The following is a 21,640-nucleotide window of genomic DNA, read 5'->3' on the forward strand; positions in this document are numbered from 1 at the left end:
AGAGGTTAGTCCATTTACATTCAATGTTATTATTGATGAGTAAGGACTTACTCCTCCCATTTTGTTATTTATTTTCTGGTTGTTTTGGAAAGATCCCTTTAAATTGGGCTTTCCTTCCAGCAGCAATTCATGTGAGTTTCCAGATCATTACCTACTTGATGAGGGGCTGGGGGCAGAGTAGCTTAAAGGCAGAGTGTGAAGGGCAACTGCCAACTGTTGGACAGTTGGAGATTGATCAGAATTAGTGTCAGTGGGAAACTAGGATTCGATTTACACAAACCCAGCTGCCTGATGATTTCTGCACTGCCTGTAGGATATATGGGGTGTCCCCATTTTCATGAGGAGGAATGAGCAAGCAGTCTAATGATATGCCACTTATACAATTAGCAATTCAGCAAGTTCAAGTTCAAATAAGCAGTTCTAAATTCTTCCTACTCCAGGGGCTGTCCCTACTACTTCAGTGTCTATCAGCTTTTCTGAAAGAAGAGACACCATGGCTACAGGGGAACCATGGTGGGGCTGTGTGTGGAGGCAAGTACTGCCTAGTGTTGGATGCAGACTGCAACTGTATCCTTTGCCCTTAGGCAGGAAGAAACTCCCATAGCACCATCCCAGCTAGGTGGTAGCTTGGATGTCACAGTCAGACGGGCAGCCCCAGCAACCTTAGGTGGCACAGCAGTTTCTGTGGGGAGATTATAAAGCCCTCTGTGGTTATGAAGGAGTTGACAGGCTATTCTGTTGGCTTTCTGCCTGTTTTCCTTGGATCCTGAAGACAAGGGCAGTCCAAAGTTATTCCTGGGAAGTGAGAACCAGGCATCAGCCAAGGCTTTGTCAGATCTGGGTTTGTAGATGAGGGCTCATTCAATGTTCATTACAATTGCAAAAAATGAACATGTGAAAATTCACTTGTAACTTGAAGGAGCATCATTTCTAATTGGGAGATAACCACAGAGAAACAAGGGGGCCAAAACATTGCTAGTGTGAAAAGCACATAGGCTTTGGAGTCAGATCAACCTGCAAGTCCCATTCTTTATATCTTAGATGCATGACCTTGTCAAAGGCCTTCACCTCTGAGCCTTAATTTCCTCACCTGTAAAAGGAGATAGGAAAGAGCATCTTACAGGGGCTATTGTTCTAATTAAGCAATGTCCAATCCTCATGCCTGGATCTCTGCCGCTGGCTCCCAACTCACGTTTTTCCTCCTATCTCTCTAGCATAGATTGCTGCATTCATTTTCTTGTAGAGGGACCCTGGTACTTTTAAGATTCCTGAACTGGAATTCACAAGGTCTGAGAGATGGTTTTGACCCTGTTATGGCTGTGTGACCTTGGATGAGTCCCTTTCTCTTTCGGGACCTATAAAATGCAGAGTTTGGGCTTGATGATCTTTAAGGGTACCTTCCAATTTTGATAGGTTTCTAAACGATGTCAAGGTCAAATTCTGAATGGCCTGGCTCACTGTGCTAGAGGATAGCCCTGATCATTTGGCAAGCACAACTCTTTCCCAAGGCAACATTGCCTTTCTTACCATTGTAGTTACATGGGCCCTGTTGGAATGAGTCACATACTCTAGCTTCTTCCAGTTTTTCCCCCCTTGGTTATCTTGGCTTGGACTTTTTGGATTCTGTCTATATGTAATTTGATTGCATGTTCCTATAGATAAGAAATATAGGTATAATAGTAAGGAGCACCTCACCCCCCACTGCTTCAAAGAGAAAAAGAGCGAGAGAGAGACCTGATCTGTCTGCCAATTTCTCTTTCCCTGTGGGTCCCTGGCCCATCCACTGCTACCTGATTTATGTCCTAGGGGAGCAGCATAGCTATGGTGAAGATTTATACCAGGTTTTCATCTTCAAATGAGCTACTACCTCTGTTCCTTGTGTATTCAAGTGCTTGGCACTCATAGCCTGTGAGTTTATTCTGGAATTCAAAATGAAAAATAGTCCCGTGAGAGGCCTACAGAGAGGCAAACAGGAAGCACTTCAGAGTGTGCTGCAGCCTTGTACAGTAAGTAGGGTGCAGTCCCCAGCTCTCAGTGGAGGTGTGATATGCCCAGAGAGATTATATACAGTGATCCCTCTCCACATTAGTGCCTTGTGTAGGTGTGATACACAGTGCATTAGAATTAGACAAGGCATAAGATTTGGAGACAGGAAATATTGAATATTCCCATCTCAGCGCCTTCACTTATTAACTGTACAGCCTTGAGGAAATTATTCTTTGAGCCTTTCTGACTTTCCTGTAAAGTGAGAAGAATGCCGCCCACCTCACAGGGTTACTGTGAAGGCAAAATGAAATATAGTTAGTACAGCTGAGTGGCTCATGAGCTTGGGTCCTAGCATCCTACAACTCTGGATTTGAATCCAGACTCTACCACTTATCATGCAAGTCCCTCTGAGCCTCAGTTTTCTCATTTAGGCAATGAGTATAGACTTTTGTTCAGGATGAAATGAGATAATTCCTATAAAGCATGTGGCATCTGGCATATAGTAAGTACTCATTAAATGTTAGCTAATGGTATGATTGTTATTGTTTGTCATATAGGTAAAATTTCCAATAATTCTAAAAAAGATATTTTGTGTACTCTGCCAGATGGTTTGGGAAACTTGGTCCATATTTTACATGCTTGGGGGAAAAGCACTGGGTATTTTTTGGTCCTGGTTTTGAAACTATAGGTAAGACATGAAACTGAGACTCCTCCAATAAAAAGATACCTGTTTCCTCATGGAAAGCAAGTCCGTACTCACAATGGTGCTACACCTTCAAGTAGACAGCTGTTTGAAGCCTACAAAACTGTTGAAGTGGTCATGATATTTCAAAAGCAGCGCCTCCATCGGGAGCAGCGGTGTTAATCCAATTATGAATACTACACCTGCCAAACAGAAAGAATCCTTTAGCCACGGGTCTCAAGCACAGCCCTGGATGTGTGGATTTGCCACAGTGACAGAGACTACTAGCAAGGTACATGGGGACAAGAACCGCAATGACTTAAAGCCTTTGTCATGGATCTTTGACAATGAAGTTAATTATCCAGATGTTTCATGTACTTGACCCCAGACACTCAGGTCTTTGGAAACATCTGGACAACATGGGGGTACTTTTCATATCTTTCATCAAAACCGTTGGTTGTATTAAATTCAGCAGGTTTCATTAATCATCTGGTTTGTGCCCTGTTAGGTATTATTGATCACAAGGAAGTCACAGTTTCATTGAGAAAAATTAGACTAACAGGTTTGAAGTGACCAATGAAAAGTAGGAGAGCTGGGATTTGAACATAGTTCCAACTCCTGTGCTTGTGCTCACTTCACTCTAGCACATAGCCTCTTTTCATTTGGGGCTGGCTGGAAGTTTCAGACCAAATCCAGTGGTTCCCACTATGCCTTGACTTCAGCAAAATCCTAAGCTCCTTTGCTGAAAGCAGGTGACATATATCCAGATGGACCATTTCATGTGTCTCCATTGTCTGATCCTTTTAGTGACTTAGTGGAATACTCCCTGAGAATGATCTTGATCCTTATTTTAGCACTAGCCAAATCACTACTTGTTAGGGAGTTTTTCGTTCTCTGTGTTTTAAATGTGTAAAAATATGAATGAAGCAGTTATATATTGGGTTGGCAGCTTGCCATCCGTGGTCTGTGTCAGCATAAAATATTTTGGATTCCATAGAGTAGCAGCCCCTTGCAAAGCTGTGTAAAAGATACAATGAAAACCTTCCTTCTTATTTGAAACAGTGCTGAAATAGCACCATTTGTGGACCTTCCAGACCCAAAGATCTGAAACACGGAAATAAAATGGGACAAAATAACTCCCAGCACATATATTTATACTTACCTTGTAAATGAAACTTTTCGGCCTTTATTAACAGAAAGCAGGCCCTGTTACACTCAGAAAATTTCTAAGGGATTCCTTATTTGTTCTTTCTTTCCTTTAAATCAAAAATACTGTATGTATATGATCAAATTGAAATGCATCACTGGAACCTACCATACGAATACAGATGCTTGTGTTTGGAGAACTCCAAAACATGTATGAAAATCATTGTCAAGTTTTAATTGATGAAGTCAGCCTGTGCCTATGCACATATTTTTAGTAACTCAACTAGCTCCCCTGCATCATGAGTGGAAAGGCTTCTCAGAAGGGAAAACAAGCCAGTTTTTTTTTTTTTATGGCCTTCAATTTTGTTTTATTTTGTTTTACTTTGTTTGTTCAATGGCAAAACATCCTTTTCACTGCTTTCTGAAAGACTAAATTGTCAAATAGTTGCTTTGGAAATGTTTTCAGAAACAATGTATCCTGCCATACCCAAGGACATGTTATAGACGAACCCATTTTCCACAAAAACAAGAATCCTTCAGTGTCTAGATTGTTAATTAGATCAGCACTAGAGGGCACTCTTATGATGCCAAAATGGGAAATTTTTACTAAAATCTGCTGGGCAGGGGTGTGGGAGAGGAGACGAGGAGGGGGCAGATTCTGTAAGAACTGCAGACAACAGACAGCTTAAAGACATGTGCAACTGGGAATTGACTGGCTCGCCAACAGATGAAACACTATTTGGAAAGGGCTGTTTGGCAATCTTCCCTATCAGATCCACTTGGTTTCCAAAATGCAGTTGGTGCTTTGGCAAAACAGGGCCCAGGTATAAGGCATTATTTCTCAAAATGAAAGAAATATAAGAATCTCTGATTGTTACCATGTGATGTAGTAAAAGCACATTTAGGCAGAAAACAAAATGTGGAGAGAAGCATAGGAGAATGTGTTTACAACTTAACAGCTACTGAAAAAGAAGAATTTCAAATCCTTGGGGTCTTTTATGGTTGTTTTCCCAATCTTTTGCAGCCCTTGCTCTGTGAATTGTTCTGAAGGGTTGTGTGATTGAGTCTGGGAGAGTAGGTGCTTGCTTGTCTGCTGCCCCTAGGCAGGCTCTGATGGACACAGGGTGGATGATGTGCTGTCAAGTGAGAGGACAAATGGACTTGGTTTTGCCTCTGGCACTGATGTGCTCTGTGATCTGTGGCAAGTCCCTACCCTCTCAAAGTCTCAGGGTCAGGGAAGAGTTGGGTGACACTAGAGGTCTCTAAAAGATCACTAGAAGACATATCCCTGAGTTTATGATTGATGATTGCAGAAATGACTTTTGTTTTTGGTTTGATTTTAGAGACAGTGTTGCTCTGTTGCCCAAGCTGGAGTGCAGTGACATGATCATGGCTCACTGCAGCCTCGAACTCCTGGGTTCAAGCGCTCCTCCTGCCTCAGCCTCCAGAGTAGCTGGGACCACAGGCACACGACACCATGCCCAGCTATTTTTCACATTTTTTTGTAGAGATAGGGTCTCACTATGTTATCCAGGTTGGTCTTGAACTCCCGGGCTCAAGAGTTCCTCCCACCTTGGCCTCCCAAAGTGTTGAGAATACAGACATGAGCCACTGTGCTCAGCCAGAACTTCCCATATCAGTCATTTATAGCAGTCACTTGAGTTATGAATCGAACAAGATATGGTAGTCACCCTGGGGTAGAAGGTGACTCTATGCTGTCAACAGGATGGTACCAAAATGATTTGCCAGCACAGAGGGGCTTATTTGCCTATATTAGTCATTGCTTTAGGTTTATGGCTCAGTCCAAATATAACCTCAGAGACTTACCACACTAAGCCATCAGTAGGTCCCCTCAAATTGGCTCATTATGTCCAAGTTAGGCCTGATCCCTCACTTGTGTGCTAGCATTAGCCAGAATCTCAGGCATGCCCATATGTCCCTCCCTGAGGAGTCAGTATGGGGCAGACGCTCTGGGTACTTAATGGGAAGAGTGGCACACTGAAGACAGAGTTATCTACTCTGATTTTGGCCCCAGCATTTGTTAGAGAAATGCATCAGTGTTTTTGTCTAAGTCTCTGCTTGTAAGAACCCGGGCTATCCTTCATAGGAATGTTCCTGATTGAGTCAAATTCATTATAAAGTCTTAGAATGTTATTGGCCGGGCATGGCAAAACCTTATCTCTACTAAAAATACAAAAAAATTAGTTGGGCATGGTGGTGGGCACCTGTAGTCCCAGCTACTCAGGAAGCTGAGATGGGAGAATCACTTGATCCTGGGAGGCAGAGGTTGCAGTGAGCCGAGATCGAGCCACTGCACAACCTGGGCAAGAGTGAGACTCCATCTCCAAAAAAAAAAAAAATTGTTATCATGAACAGGGACCTTTGGGAAATCAGTTAGTCCAACACCATCACTGTAGAGATAGGGAAACGGGGAGCCATCTTCATTTGGGAATGGGGTTGCCCAGGGTTTCACAGCCAGTTAATGGCTGAGCTGGCATTGGGATATCAGATTTTTATTTCTATTCCAGGCCTCTTTGTGTTACCTTGTGCTATATTTTTCTCTCTCCTCCAACGTCCATTCTAGGGAATAAGTGACCAATGGCTATGAACCTAAGGGTTTTTGACATAGCTAGAATAGCTGTGTTTACGGATTGTGTCATTTAAGGTGGTACCAGTGGAAAGATATGGGGACACATCCCTATCAAAAATATGTCCTTTTTAAATGTCGTAGGACTGGAGATCAAACCAATATAGGGTCATTCCTCTAGATCTAGAAGGCTCTGAAGTCTTGAGATGCTCTTGCCTAAAAGCAAGGATCAGGTTGGAATCCTTGTCAGCTGGCAGGGAACAAAAGGATGGGAGGGTGGGTCTGGAAACCAGGTTTAGTATCTTGAGGGAGGGCAGACACTGTGAAAAAAGCAGTCAAGACAACCTCAGGGGACTTCACAGTTGTGCCAAAGGCTGTTCCTTGGGAGGTTAAAACAAATACTCAAAGAATACATATTTGAAAGAATATTCTGGGTTCCAGTATTCTCAGGCCAACCATAAGGATCTCCCTCTCATGAGGTATGCGTGATTTCCAGTGGACTTGGCATGGAACAGGGAGGAATTAAGAGCGGTCAAACAGTAGAACACAGATGTGGGGGACAGCCCTCTACCATATCAGTGATGTGGTTACTTTCCACATGGCCTTTACATGCACATGTCTTTGAGCCCTGCTTTTGAAAAGCTGGTTCTTTTCGCAGGGCGACAAGATGGCTCAGCTACAGGGGACTGGGAGTTGTGTGGCAGGCCTGCCACAGACTCACTATGCCTCTAGACAATTCTCTGATTGGTCTTCCTCCCTAGGTGACAGTAATAATGCCTAAAACATATTGTATGATGACTGTGGACCTGACATTCTGCTACATGATTTACATGCACGATCACATCTAATCCTCCCAAGTACTTTAGGAACTACCCTTCTAGACGGAAACACATGGGCCTACCTACCCAGGTTGTTTGCTGCTGGTTTCTGCTCTGATAGAGCTGTCTTTTCTTCTGATTGGTCAGTTCTGATACCATATCTGTTGTTAAAGATGGTGAATGTCATCACCAGTGTAGGCACTATACTTGTCCCCACTTTGTTTTTTGCTGGTTGTGTTGTTTTGTTTTGTTGAGACAGAGTCTCATGCTGTCACCCAGGCTGCAGTGAAGTGGCATGATCTCGGCTCACTGCAACCTCCTTCTCCTGGGTTCAAGTGATTCTCCTGCCTCAGCCTCCTGAGTAGCTGGGAATACAGGCACCCTCCACCACGCCAGGCTAATTTTTGTATTTTTAGTAGAGACGGGGTTTCACCATGTGTTGGCCAGGCTGGTCTCGAACTCCTGACCTCAGGTAATTCACCTGCTCAGCCTCCCAAAGTGCTGGGATTACAGACATGAGCTACCATGCCCCGCCTTGTCCCCATTTTGTAGGTGAGGAAATCAGGGCTGAGAGATTAAGATGCCTTTGCGGTGTCATGCAGTTGGTAAGTGAAAGAGCCTTAGGACCAGAATCCAGTCTGTGTGACTACTGGACTTATTTCATGGTCCCACACCACCTCTCAGGACTGTGCATAAGCAAAAGGCTGAGGTCAAGCATTTTAACACTTTGCGAGTAAAAAAGACTGGTAGCTTGTTTTGCTTAGGGCCTTAAGAAACACCCAGGCCCTTTGCCTGGCTCCTCCCTTCACCTCCACCAGTTTGAGCAAGAGTCCTTAGCCTGGGACTTTGGGGGCACCACATCCCTTTCCATTTAGGGAAATAAAATTTAGCATGTATTAACATAAGGCATTTTTCACTAGGATATACCATATTTGGCCTTCAGAGATCAAAAGAGGAAGGTGGCTTGAAATACAAAAGGAAGTAGTGGGTTTCTGAGCAGCAATAGAGTAGGTGAGACCAGAATGATGGTGGAAGGGCATCCTACTGGGAGAACGTGGAAATTCTAAAACATGTCAGCTCTTGGTGTGGCAGTTAAAGGGAGGGTGAGCACGCCGGTTCAGTGTCAGAAACCAGAGAGGTTGAATGGGCCATTTGCTTGGCAGCTCTGGAACAGCGGTAGGCAGTTATTTCTAATAGAGTGTACTATCTGCTGCAGATTTGCAATCTGACCCAAACAGTGTTGGTGTGGGTTTCTTAAAAACTTCCTTCTCTCTAGCTGTTATATGGAAGTGTGTGGCTGTGGAGGTCTCTGCTAATGAACAGCCATCACCAATATCCCAGGCTCCCGGCAGTTGAAGAATCTGCATGAGCAGAAAGAGAAATGTGGAGGGTGGTGGCGGTGCAAGAGGGTCAGTTGTTCATCAATTCGATTTTTCTTGTTTTTCTCAATTAAGTTTCCTTGTACAATTTTTCCATCATAAAGAATCTGCTACTCTATGTTTCAAATTAACAAAGTTGTTTCTCTGGACAGAATGATGTTCAGCTGCATTTAAATTTGGCCATTATTATTTTGGACATACTCTCATTTACTCATAAACTCTTTGAAGGCTGTGCTCTGGGCTCTATGAACTACTAATAACATGTTGTACTGAGGAAAAGACTAGGGATTTGTATACTTCTAAGTAACGTGGCACCCAAATTCAAGGGAAAGCTATCAGAGAATGAAAGAATATTGGAATTGGGGGAATTTTAGAAACCATCTTGTCAAGCTCCTTCATGTCATACAGTCCCCTGGGAGAGTGGAGAAGAGAATTTGCCCAAGATCAAATGAGTCATTGGTAAAACCTGGATTAAAAACCAGGGATCCTGATTCTCAGTCAAGGGCTCTTGGATTTTTACCTCATCCTGGTTTTTCCAGGTGTTAATTTGGATCCTTCATACAAAAGTGAATTGTTTCATTTCTGAAGCCCTAAGCACCCACCCTGAGAATGTAAATGTCAAGCATAAGTGTCATGGTCTGAGGTTCCTGATTAGGATGAATCCACATCTGGAGTTTTTGGATTCCCAAGTCTCCCGCTATTCCCATTACTCCAGTGCTATATATGTGTTTCCTTCATTTTCATCTTTTGCCTTCCCTGCTGATGGGATGCTTAGGCAGTTGCCTAAGTACCATTTGAGTGACATTTAGTCATATCTTCTGGAACCTGGCTCAGAGGAAGGTTATTCCTATGGCCTTTTCTCCAGCCAGTGTCTGGGTAATGGGCATGATAACCACAGCTCCTTTTGTCCATCCAGTGCTGCTGCTTTTCCAGGATATGGCTTGCTGAGGGCTGATGAATCTCATCTTAGAGTGTCAGCCAGGCCAGCTGTTACAGAACATGACAGCAATAAATGAGAAAGACTCTGTTGGGATGTGGGACTACAGTATTATGAAACTGCCACTTACAGGCTTCCTGTTTTTACAGTATTTCAAGGTGCAAGCACGTGGCATTCTCTGGGTAGCAAATGGCCCAGCTGAAAAGAAACCTGATTTATAGCCTGTTGGGAGGGCTTTCCACAAGGAGAAATTATAAATTTATAATATCCCTTCCAATCCGAAAGCGAATTCTTTCTAATGCAAATGTTTAATCTGATGCCATCGAGTATGTTCTCCATACATAAACAAAGGCATAAATGAAACAGTGAGAAATTCTTTCCTAGAAGTGATAACATAGAGTACATTTCTGTAGAACCCTTTTCCAAGCAGATGGCCTAAAAATATTCCACAAGATGTAGTCAGGGATATTTGTCTGTTTTATTCACTACTGTATCCTCAGTATCTCTAACAATGGCTGGCACATAATCAAAAATAAATACTTCTAATAAAACATCATGATTAAAGGGCATTTTTAAAGGATTTCATTTAAGAACCTTCCCAAAGAGAGTGAGTGTGTGTGTATATGCATAAAATGGATTCTTAAAATTAATTCATTTTCTTCTAATTAGTATGTCTCTTTTGTTTTACCTTTTCCCTATGAACTTTGGCTCACTTCCGATGACTGGCCACCCTTTTGATTGATGCACCTGTAACGTCTTCACGGACTGTTAATACTCCACCTCTACCCACCTGGGCTCCCAGGTAAGGCAATGAGCTTCCAAAAGTCTTCTCAGTGCAATCACTGGGCAAATTTTATAAGGTAGTCAAGAAGTTGACCTAGAAATAAAAAAAAAAAATCTCAAGAGACAATAATAGTTCCTTGATTAAAGTTAAATTTGATCCCGTTCCCATATAAATCAATTATTCATACACTTAACATTATTTGAGAATTTCTATCAGTACAGTGAAATGAAAATTATGGCTTTGGAAACTGCTGCTTGCTTCACTTCGGAATTTTCTGATCCTAGGAATCAATATATGGCTTTATGTTTTCCTTTTAAAAATATATTCTTGTGTGTGTGTCTGTGTATGTGTGTGTGTGTTTTGTCTTTTCATCCAAAGATGTGTTATTTTTGTTCACAAGGCCAAGTGCTGTGGAAGGGATCATAGCCTCTCTTCACTGTGTAGGGACTCTAAATCATGGGATAGGTCAGTACATTGTAGATTACTTATTTCTTATGGCTGGAGTAGAAGATGAGCACATTGGGCTCTGGATGGTAAGTCCACTAATAGGAGTGCCTTGTCTAACAGATTTGATGTTAGGCCTCACCAAGTATATCGCTTTTGTTTCTCATGACATTCGCTTCCCCAGCAGTCTTAACAGCTCAGAATCAAGGAAAGGGGGCTTAACCACACCAGAGACTGATAATAAAAGAGCCATGTATTGCTTCTCAAATGATGATTCAAAGGCTCTGCTGCTAGCCATGCTATTTAAAAAGGCTCTCTTAACTCACTTTTAAGGCCTGCAGAACGTATTTGCTGTAAAGAAACATTTCTCCCAAGAAAATGCACAGGCTATATAGCCCACTTCGGGCATAAGAGAAGTGTTGCTACATTGTAAAATTCCTTGTTCTGGCATAATAATAATAAAAAAAGCGAACTGAGCCCATTCGAACCCTCAAATTAGCAACTGACCTGTGTATAACTTCACAGTCTCTGCCTGCTAATAATATCAGAAATTCACCCAGTGGAATGAGTGTTTTGTGATCCTTAAGACATACATTATAAAAACAGCTAAGCATGTTTTTTGAATGGAGAAACACTGTTTACTTTGATGGATGTCTTGTGTTTGAGTGGAAGGGACTAGAGAGATGATTTATATATCACTTTACGTGTGCTTTGAATTTTCATCTTTTTAAAGAGCATGAGTAAAGTCTAATTGTTCTTTTATTTTCCTTTTGTTATTTGTGTTTCATATATTCCTGATAATATGAAAAATCCTTGCCAATTCCTCCTAGGACCTTTCAATCAGGCATTTCCATTTCGGTGATGCCACAGGGTTGGGTTTGGTTTGGGTTTTGCTTTACTGGCTTTTGTTTTTTTACCTAGATTCCCATTGCTCTCTGTGAAGGAGAATGGAATTAGCATGAGCAAGTGGTAGATCCATCATTCCCAGCCCACAGCACTCCAGGGATCTGGCTCTCAGTGCAGCCTTGCCCCTTTTAGCCTTCTGATTGGGAATCTCCCCATTACTTGAGAGGAGCCAGTGGGGAGCAAAGTGGAGAAGCCATCTATGAGCTGTTTCCCTGAGGTTTGGGAAGCTGGAGAAATATGCTATTAAAGCAAAATGGAAAACTTTTATTATTTTAACTCCTCTCCTACCAAGCTCTTGCTAGCGACTGGTTTTACTGTTCCTTTAACAGGTGGAGGATTTTTCAGATTCTAGATGCAGCAAGGTAAGTAACGATGTATTTTTAGTTTGACTGAACCAAGTAAGCTAGAATAAAGAGACTCTGCAGTTGCCTGTCAGTTTAATTTCAGTACAACAAATAGTTAAGTTTTTGGCTTGGACAAATTCTTTCCAGGGCTCTTTTTTTTTTTTTTTTTTTTTCGTTTAAAACAGCTGAAACTACCCAGGCTTGGAGTCTCAGTTCTGAAGGCCAACTTAGTGCAGAAGTGGGATGAATGTTCAGGGTGACCACCCCAGACAGGTGTGCAGTAGGTCATTAGCTCTTTTTCCTGTTTTTGCTGAAATAGGATGACATAGTACAGTGTGTTGTTAAGAAGACCCCAACCATTGGCAAAGTGTTCTTTACAGTGCTTCGGGCACATCTACCTGTCCCTAGGCTGGACTGTGATTTAGAGAACAAGTAGGTCAGCATTTCCTTGAAGAGAAATCAATTATTTGAAAATATCAGGGCTTTTAACGTATGTAAATATGTAGACTTGCATATTTACAAGTAATCCCATAGGCCAGGGGCCTTTATGACATGAACCCTGCAGGAGAGCAAATCTAATCAAGTACAAGAAAGTTCCTCTCTGTGGGGAAGAGGGACGCTGAGAATGCTCCCGGATGATGCCCCTGCAGGCAACAACTGTTGCTAAGAGCCGTACCATCATATTGCCACCAGAGCCGGAGAGGCTAGCAGGAACCATAAGCCATTTTGGAAATGTGTGCTCTAGTCGCTTGGCACATTGTTTTCTAAGGTCATGATGCTCACCAATACTGTCTTTAGCTTTTTGTAGGCTTATTGGCTCCAGAAATATTTACTAGTGCCTCTGCTTTTTCTTAATACCCACCTGCAATCCACCCTGTGCTCCCTGGCCAGATAGGTCAGCAAGAGCAAAGACTGTAGCTCTGGCATTTTTCTACAAGGACAGACTCCCATTAAAATAGACTACTTGAGCCATTTTGGGGATGCCTAGTTTAGTTTTTTGTAGCTGGGCTTCCATACTCCCATTAGGGCCTCAATGGATTTACTTGACAGCTGAGAATAGTAAATTTAGTGTTTAATTTTGTAGTCAGATTATAATTTATTGAGCTAAATAGTACAGACACACATAGGCACCTAATCACACAGTATTAGTATTGGAGAACATTGAAATATCATCGATTGGGTGTGTCATGGAGGCAAAGTACCAAGTTCTGTTACTAATGAGGGGACTTTTATCAAGCACTAGCTCCACTCTGAGCCTTAATTTCCTCGCCTGTAAAATAAAGTGGAGTGGATGACCATTAAGACAATGGTCAATAACAAAGGGACTACTATCCCTATAATAGCTTTTATGGGGAAGTCTTGAGAATTTTGTTTTCTTTTTGCTTTAAAATTACTAGATGATAGCACCATCTCTTTAAAACAGTTTTGCTGTATAACAAAGCAAATCCTGACACACTTTTTATTTTTATTATGGTGTTGATTAGTTGGACCAGAAATTATTGTCAGAGCAACTAATACTTGGCCTTAATGAGAGAAAAAAGGAGGAGTGCAGGTGGTGAGATAGGAAAGAAACGGTTTTGGTAAATATCAATGAGGCCCTTTTTGAATTTTGGTAAGCTGAATGATGTATGAAAACTATTTGAAGGCTAGCATATTTTTTAACCGCTAGTAAAATAATAAAACAAGCAATATTTTTAGTAATCCCCATCGTATATGCAGTTTCATAAATGTACAAAATTATGATGATCTTTGCCTCATAATTAACAATTTGCCTAAGTACTTGCTATTTTTTAGTTGTCTGAATAGATTTTTGTAATCCAGAGAAAGAAGGGAACAATCAGTGGAAGCCATCCCAAATGCCTAGTATTATTGCTACACACATGCACAATTAACAGCGATACTAATTGCTTCAGACCAGAACCTCATTTGTTTTTCTAAGGACGGCAAAAACATTAATAGCCAGAGTGCCTGTCAATCTCTCTCTCTTTTTTCTATAGCCAATTGTATCATAGGGTCTGCAGTTGACTGTAAGCAAATTATTTGGTTGGATTTTCAGTGTATCATCTTGTAATGGAGTTTCCAAGTTTCTGTTGCAGTTAGCAATCAATGCCTTGAACAGCCAGACTTATTTTTATAATATTTTAACAATAGACTTCTATAAATTTAATGAATAAAAGGATGCCGACATGCCAATCAGTTCTGCTGCTGCATTTACATTCTACTACATATTGCATATCTTTAAAATTATTGGCATTAGACCTGCATACAAGAATCATAGAAAGTCCAGGCTGGAGGGAAGCTTTAAGATCATCCTGTCACACTCCCTCCTTTTTCAGATGAGTATGATTGTCAGTAATTTGAATCTTGATAACAACCACCAAATCAATGATGCCACACTTTTTTTTTTGTACCTTTCAAACGTTGAGAACTATTATAGTAAGTTTGAATGATAACTGGTTGTTTGGGAATCATATTGCTTCAACTTATTTTCAAAACAACTGAATCAGAATTTTAAAAATATGCCCTCATAAGACTTACCTAAACATAGCCATAATGTTGATGGTGTATGTGTGAAAGCAGATGTTCTATGCAGAGCACCTGGCAATGAGACACTCAACCAATATCAGCTCTCTTTCCTTCATGCATAGATTACCTAATTAATATTGTCATAGTGGAAACATTACATCAATGACTGACAGTCTGGGCATTTAGAGTCAAACTGACCTCAGGTCCAATCCTGGCACTGCTACTTTCCAACTGTGTGACCTTGGGTAATTTAGTTCATCTCTGTTGGCTTCAGGTAGTTTTCTCACATGTGAAATGTAGCCACTATATAGGCTTGCTTTGAGGATTAAAATTAGATCTTGCATATCAAGTGCTTAGCACTGTTCCTGGCACATAGTCAACAGTTGATAATGGTGGTTATTACCATCATTGTTTGGCATACCCAGTGGCAGCCTCACTCAATAGTATATTTAATCTTACGGTGATTTGGGGTACTTACACATACATCTGTACACATGCATATTTGGGCACACAAGTTCATAAGATTTGCATCAGAAAGACTGCTTTCTCAAAGGTTACCTGTGACCACCATGTTTCACAATTCAATGACCTCTTCCCAGGCCTCAGTCTTCTTGACCTCTTTGGAGATTCTAGCACTTTTGCACATATTCTCTTGCTTGAAAGGGTTCATAATCTATCTTGATGTCTTCTCTACATTCATTAGACTTCCTTTGTTGGGATCTCTTTTCCATACGTACACACACACACACACACGCACACACACGCATGCCCACATCTTCTCCCTCCCCCCTGCCCCTTTAAGTAGAACAATTCCCAAGGTCCTGTCACTGATCTGCTTCTCTTCTGTTGCTATATTTTCTCCCTGGGTAATTTCATCTCCTCACATAGCTTCACCTTTAACCTCTACACTAATGATTACCAAATTGACCTCTCCAACCCTTAATTCATTCCGGAGCTCCAGGCTAACTCCAATTTCCAGTTGCCTGCTGAGAATCTCCAGGGCAGGATGTCCTAGGAGACTGAAAGCGTAGTCTGGCTTTTGTCATCCTTCTCAGGAATGCAAATGGAGGAATCTAGCTTCAGAGGTATTAAGGATTGAAAACAAGGCACAAGTGTGGAGCATCAGTCTGAGCAGAAGTAAAAGTGGTCTAAGTTAGTAAAGTGCTTCAAACTGAGCTTTCCAGGGGAGGCATAACAGATAAACTGTGAATTTCTGTTATTATGCACTGGAGATGTCAATTGGCAGTTGGAACTTTAAAAGGCTTATATTTTCTAGGGATAAGGGAACAGCTTTCCAAGATGAAAATTGAGTTCAGTTTTTAGGTGCTGGAAGATTGGCATGTTTGGAAGAAATGTTAATTAAAATCATCTTTCTTTTCTTTTTCTTTTTCTTTTTTTTTTTTTTTGAGGCGGGGTTTTTTTCGCTCTTGTTACCCAGACTGGAGTTCAATGGCGTGATCTCAGTTCACTGCAACCTCCGCCTCCTGGATTCAAGCAATTCTCTTGCCTCAGCCTCCCAGGTAGCTGGGATTACAGGCATGTGCCACCACACCTGGCTAATTTTGTATTTTTAGTAGAGACAGAGTTTCACTATGTTGGTCAGGCTGGTCTTGGACTCCTGACCTCAGGTGATCCACCCACCTTGGCCTCCCAAAGTGCTGGGATTACCAGCGTGAGCCACCATGCTTGGCCAAAATCATCTTTCTTTGGACACTTATTATGGTTAATCTTGTTTCAGTGTTTTGTTTAAGAAATGCACATGTCAAGGGGAAAGATGATATACTCAACTTGAATGATGAGCAGGTGGGAATTTTGTGAGAGCAAATGTGTGCATAGACACATACACATATGCTGGGTCAGGTGTGCCTGAGATTTTGAATGTATGCAAGTAATTCTATCAGTGGTAGATGGATTTTTTTTTTCTTTCATTCATTCTGCAAATATTTACAGAACATGCCACGCTCTCTGTGGAGCAACACAGCTGTGAATATAGAACATATAGAGGCTCTGTCCTTAAGTGTCTAATACATTTTTCTTTTGTTATATGCAGGTACATTGACAATTTAATTTAGTTTAGAAACATCTGCAACATGTCACAAATTGTTCAATGGCCATAATCTTGCTGACAATCTTAATGACCAAAGAGGAACTTAAGGGAAATAAGACAGTGCTAAAGTGGGGAAGGAATGTACATAAATCTGAATTAGAAATTGATTACTTCCTTTAAATTTAGTAAATATTGAATTGCTTTGGGGTTTTACATTTCAAGTTGGCTTGCCAGTGTTTCAGGCCAGGGTAAGAATGATTATGTCTAACCCTAAAACTTATTAGAGTAAAGGAATAGACAAGTCTTGGTTAATGTGTATACTATTATCAGGAGAATTAGTTGTAAATGAGTTATTTCTACATAAACTGTAGGCTTAGAGCTGATATCTTTAGCACAGAGGACAATATCCCTTTTGTGGAAGAATGGTCCCATTTTCTACCTTCTCAAAATGCAGTACAGTCACTCCTGTTTGAACTACTACCATATGGCATATTTGAAGACCATTTTGTCCTCCAAGTGGGAATTATCTGCTTGTGAGTTTCTTGCCTTCATGGTTGCACACCATTCTCCCCTTCAGAAATTTGGCATGGCCTTTGTCTGTAAGTCTCAATTCCAGGTGTTCTTGGTCCCAGCTGTCAGTTTCAAAGTCCTCCTTATGGTCACTCTCAGGTCCAAAGGATTCCTCATTGCATCAGTAAACCAAGAGACTACTTGGATGCCCAGAGCTCCCGTCAGAGCTATGTAGATGGCAGCCACCCTCTGTTCCACTATGCTAGCTTCTCCTTCAGATCTCTCATGGCACAAAACCTCTCATTATAATGATGTGCATATTGACCAGTGCTTTTCTTTTTTTTTTTTTTGCCTTGCATGAGTTAGAGACATTCTCTTATTCTCACTGGAGGTAAGAATGATAGAAACATCCTTGAATTTAGAGTCTCGAATGCCTTTATTCTCATGGTTTTCATCAATCATAATATAACTTCTCTTTCCTTTCTTAGATTTATTCATTCAATACGTATCTATTGAGCACTTATTATGATCCAGGCACTGTTCTAGACATGGGGGACAATACAACAGACAAAGTCCCTGCTCTTGTGTTTCTTAAAGTGTGTGTGTGTGTGTGTGTGTGTTGGAGGGAAATTGAAAACAAACAAGTATACAAGTAAATGAACAAGATTATCATAGAGAGTGGTAAGTGCCATGAAGAAATCAAAAACATTGGACAGAGAATGATCAGACAGTTGGAGAGTGATCAGAGAAGGCCTTCCTGAGGAGGTGAATTTTGCTCTTTGCTTTTGTTGGTTTTGTACAGACTTCAATTACACTTTGGGTCCTTTGGTTTCCTCCATTTCATGATATCCTGGACTCGATATGCTTTCCCATTTTGTTGCTTCTTGCCACTCTACTTTGAGGACCACCTCCCTTCAACTAGTCCTGAAGAGTAAGCCAACGTAGCCTCCTGTCAAATTTCTGTTCCACAATTTTCTTGTCGTAGTCAGTATTAGAATTCAGCATGTTCACTATCTTCCCTGTTATAGAATATAAATGGATGCTAATCCTTTAGGGATATTTTACTTGATTACTGAGTGCATTTTTGTTATTCAAGGCAAACTACCTGTTGAAAGAAAAATGCAAGCATTAAAAGTTAGTAAGCATTTGTCTTTGCCTATTTCTGTAAAGGGAAAAGCCGTAGTTAAAATTAGTGTTCAAAGTTAAATAGACGACCCTGGAGGTTCTCTTTAGTTTGAAAGTAGTACAATTAGTTGTTTTCAGAGACAGAGCCAAAATCTCTTTTCAATATGCTGTTTAATTTTGTAAAGTGGATATGCAGGAACATTTTCCAGTGTATCGAAATTGCTTAGATTAAGCATACATTTTCCGGCAAAAGCCAGCTTTACAATTCTTGTAAATGTCACAAGAACTTAAAACATTGTGTCTTGTTTTAACCTCTGCCAGCTAGAGCAGCAATTCAGCACAGCAGATTTCAACTGTCAATTTCTTAAATATGAATATCTGAAAGTTCATTGTCTTTTCAGCTTGACCATGGGGAATCTTCAAAAAACTAAAAAGCCAAACACCACTAAAATGTTTGGTGGTTTCAAAATGATATGGCATAGGTGTTGCTTACTAGTGAGTTAGGTGCCAAGAAAAGCATGTTAACTCTTAGAAGGCCATTTGGATTCTTCCAGCCATCATTTTGTTGTCTTCCTCAGCACCTAGTTAAAGCCCCAGGTAGGAACTGAGGTAGGAGTTAGAAAGTTTACCTTCCCTACCTCCTCCCACACCTCCTGTCCTGTCCCATTGAGCTTTGTGGGAGAAGATGGGGAGGCAGGTGGGGTGGGTTTGGAGAAGGTGCACCAGAATGTTGCCAATATCCCAAGTACCGTTACATCTCCCTTCTTTAAAACTTCTCTGTAATCCCAGCACTTCGGGAGGCGGAGACGGGTGGATCACGAGGTCAGGAGATCGAGACCATCCTGGCTAATACGGTGAAACCCCGTCTCTACTAAATATTTAAAAAAAAAAAAAAAAAAAACTAGCCGGGCGAGGTAGCGGGTGCCTGTAGTCCCAGCTACTCGGGAGGCTGAGGCAGGAGAATGGCGTGAACCCGGGAGGCGGAGCTTGCAGTGAGCCGAGATCTGGCCGCTGCACTCCAGCCTGGGCGACAGAGCAAGACTCCGTCTCAAAAAAATAAAAAAATAAAAAAAAATAAAAAAAACTTCTCTGTTGTCACTTACTATTCCATTTACTACTCAGACACTTGACTGTTCTAAATGCAACAATCAACTCCATGACTAGATTTTAGGAAAGCAGTTTTTTGAAAATCCAGAGAAAAGCTGAGCATGATTCTGTGGTAAAGGAGTCTGTGGGAGAAGAGGAACCAAGAGGATTTGGAAACTTCTAGAAATGCAACTCTGATTTACAGTCACAGAGTTTCTTGACATAGAAAAATAGTGGGGCATAGAGAAAGAAGTGAGGAAGGCATACAGCACAGTGAGTCCTTATATGATTTTAGTTGAAAAGGCAGTTATTTTCTGCAGGTGAGAAAATAGATGCACATCAAGACAATGACTTATCTAAGTACATGCAGCTAATTAGTGGCAGATGCAAGAGAAGAACGCAAGTCAACTGAATCCTATCCAGTATCTTGATTTTTAATTAACTAAACTCGCTGATTTTTTGGCTTGCTTTTGCTGTTTAATTCTTAGCGCTACGTTTGTTGCCAGCACTTGTAATTCATTATGCTCAAATAACTTTATCAACAAAGGTGGACAAAATCCCTTAGAAACAGGTAAAAGGAATTTTGTTTTGGAGGGGTTGGGGCCAACTGACAGATAGTACAGGATTGCATAGAGGTGAGAGTGGTTGGATTGGAAATAAAGCCTAAAACTCAAGATTTAGCTTAAAATAAAATGAAGAAAGAGAGGATTGTGGCTATAGACTGGGGATCCATATTTAAAGGTACACATCATCTCTTTAATGCTCATTCTTAATGACAGCTGTACCGCATTCTGAAGATTGAAATGTCTTTTGTTTAGCGTTCTCAGTACTTTAGGTCTTTTTCCAGGCATATTTGTGGCCTTCTCCTTGTCTTTCTATTTTGCTATTCTGTATGGTTTTTCATCTGCAATGTTTTCCATTAATTTGGTCTCACTATCTTGACCAGGGCACTCATGGCACAACTACACACACACACACACACACACACACACACGCATATATATAATCTTATGTGCACATAAAATAGAGAACACTATTTAACAAGTTAGAAACTATTAGATTATTTTTGTTCCTCTTTCAGAATTGAAAGATTTCCTCTTGACAAATGGCTCTTCTCCAAAATCTTAAAATTGCACCTCGGAAAAAAATGATGGTCACTGTGCCACCATGAAGCTTCCTGTCCCTTCACTTTCATTGGCTTACTATCCAATGGGCTCCATTGATTTTCCAGACAGCTCTCAACCTTGCCTCATCAGCCAGACACTAGAATTACAAAGGAGCTTCATCAAGATCTTGTGTGGTTTCAAAAAACTTCCACTTTTCTAATTTGGGCAATGGGTATGGTACAAACCATCTGTAAATGGCATTTGGTGGTGCATTGGTCTTTCTTCTCATGGCTTCTACAATTCTAACTTGATTTCTGCTCACCACAGGGCACAGTTTGCCTTCTCTTCCCTGGGAGCGCTTGTTCATTTGTCAGGAGATCTAAAAGAAGGCTGCTGGGTACAGTGGTGGAATGTCAGAGTCATCCTAAACTGGCATAAATAGGTCTTTAATGGCCTTTACTGATTGTTTCTATATTGACATATAAATCCACATGAGGCTATGTGAGGAGACTGTGCATAGTCTTTCTCCCGTTTTTTTCATATGAATTGATTTGGCAATGTCATAGATGATGCATGAGGCGAAGTGTTTCTTAAGCTCACTTCTGCTTGTTTGCATGAAAAGGAATAAAAGCTACAGGGAAGAAATGAACATTGTGTGATGCCTTAAGCAGGAGCCATTTTCTGACTCACACCTTTTGGACGATAACCCACTTTCTGAACCTGTGCAGGGGAGAGTGGTCACTGTGGTATTCTTTTGCTGGAAAAACCTCTCCTAACTAATGGAGGTTTTCTGAAATTCATAAGAGATGAAATATAGAGTCTCAAAAAATGAATTCGTTGTAATTATAAATGCTGCATGTTATATGAGAAAATGAAATGGGATAAGAGCTTTTTGATGAAGATTCTCTGAAAACAACACAATGTTTTATTGTTGAAGAGCCATGTGATTTAATACTCAGTGATCATGAAATTGCATGTAAAGCATTCCACCAGGAGAGTCCAGAAAGCCTCATTTATTCCTCTCTGTATGAGCAGATTCAGTGTCTCCTTTACAATGCTATCAAAATATATATATAAATAAAACAACTTTCTTGGGGCTGATTTTAAATTTAACCCACAGGAACTGCAATGTAACATGAGTACCTGAATATTTCCCTGTTTGGAGTCAAAGTGGGATAACTGGGGTCGGGGTGGGGGAGAGGCCCCTAGCTTTCTGTCCTACAACAA

At 41.0% G+C, this 21,640-nt stretch overlaps 1 protein-coding gene across 4 annotated transcripts in view; it reads left to right on the plus strand.

Moving 5' to 3' along the window:
* HS6ST2 (heparan sulfate 6-O-sulfotransferase 2) overlaps window positions 1–21,640 on the plus strand; it is a 346,289-nt gene that overhangs the window by 245,990 nt on the left and 78,659 nt on the right. For 3 of the 4 annotated variants that reach the window (XM_007992727.3, XM_007992729.3, XM_007992732.3), the window contains exon 3: window positions 11,999–12,031. The exons of the other annotated variant lie outside the window; for it this stretch is intronic. In XM_007992727.3, the coding sequence (XP_007990918.3) occupies window positions 11,999–12,031 (33 nt within the window). The remainder of the gene's footprint in view (window positions 1–11,998; window positions 12,032–21,640) is intronic. 4 annotated transcript variants of the gene reach the window in all.

Source organism: Chlorocebus sabaeus, chromosome X (genome assembly GCF_047675955.1).
Source record: "Chlorocebus sabaeus isolate Y175 chromosome X, mChlSab1.0.hap1, whole genome shotgun sequence".
Classification (NCBI taxonomy): Eukaryota; Metazoa; Chordata; class Mammalia; order Primates; family Cercopithecidae; genus Chlorocebus; species Chlorocebus sabaeus.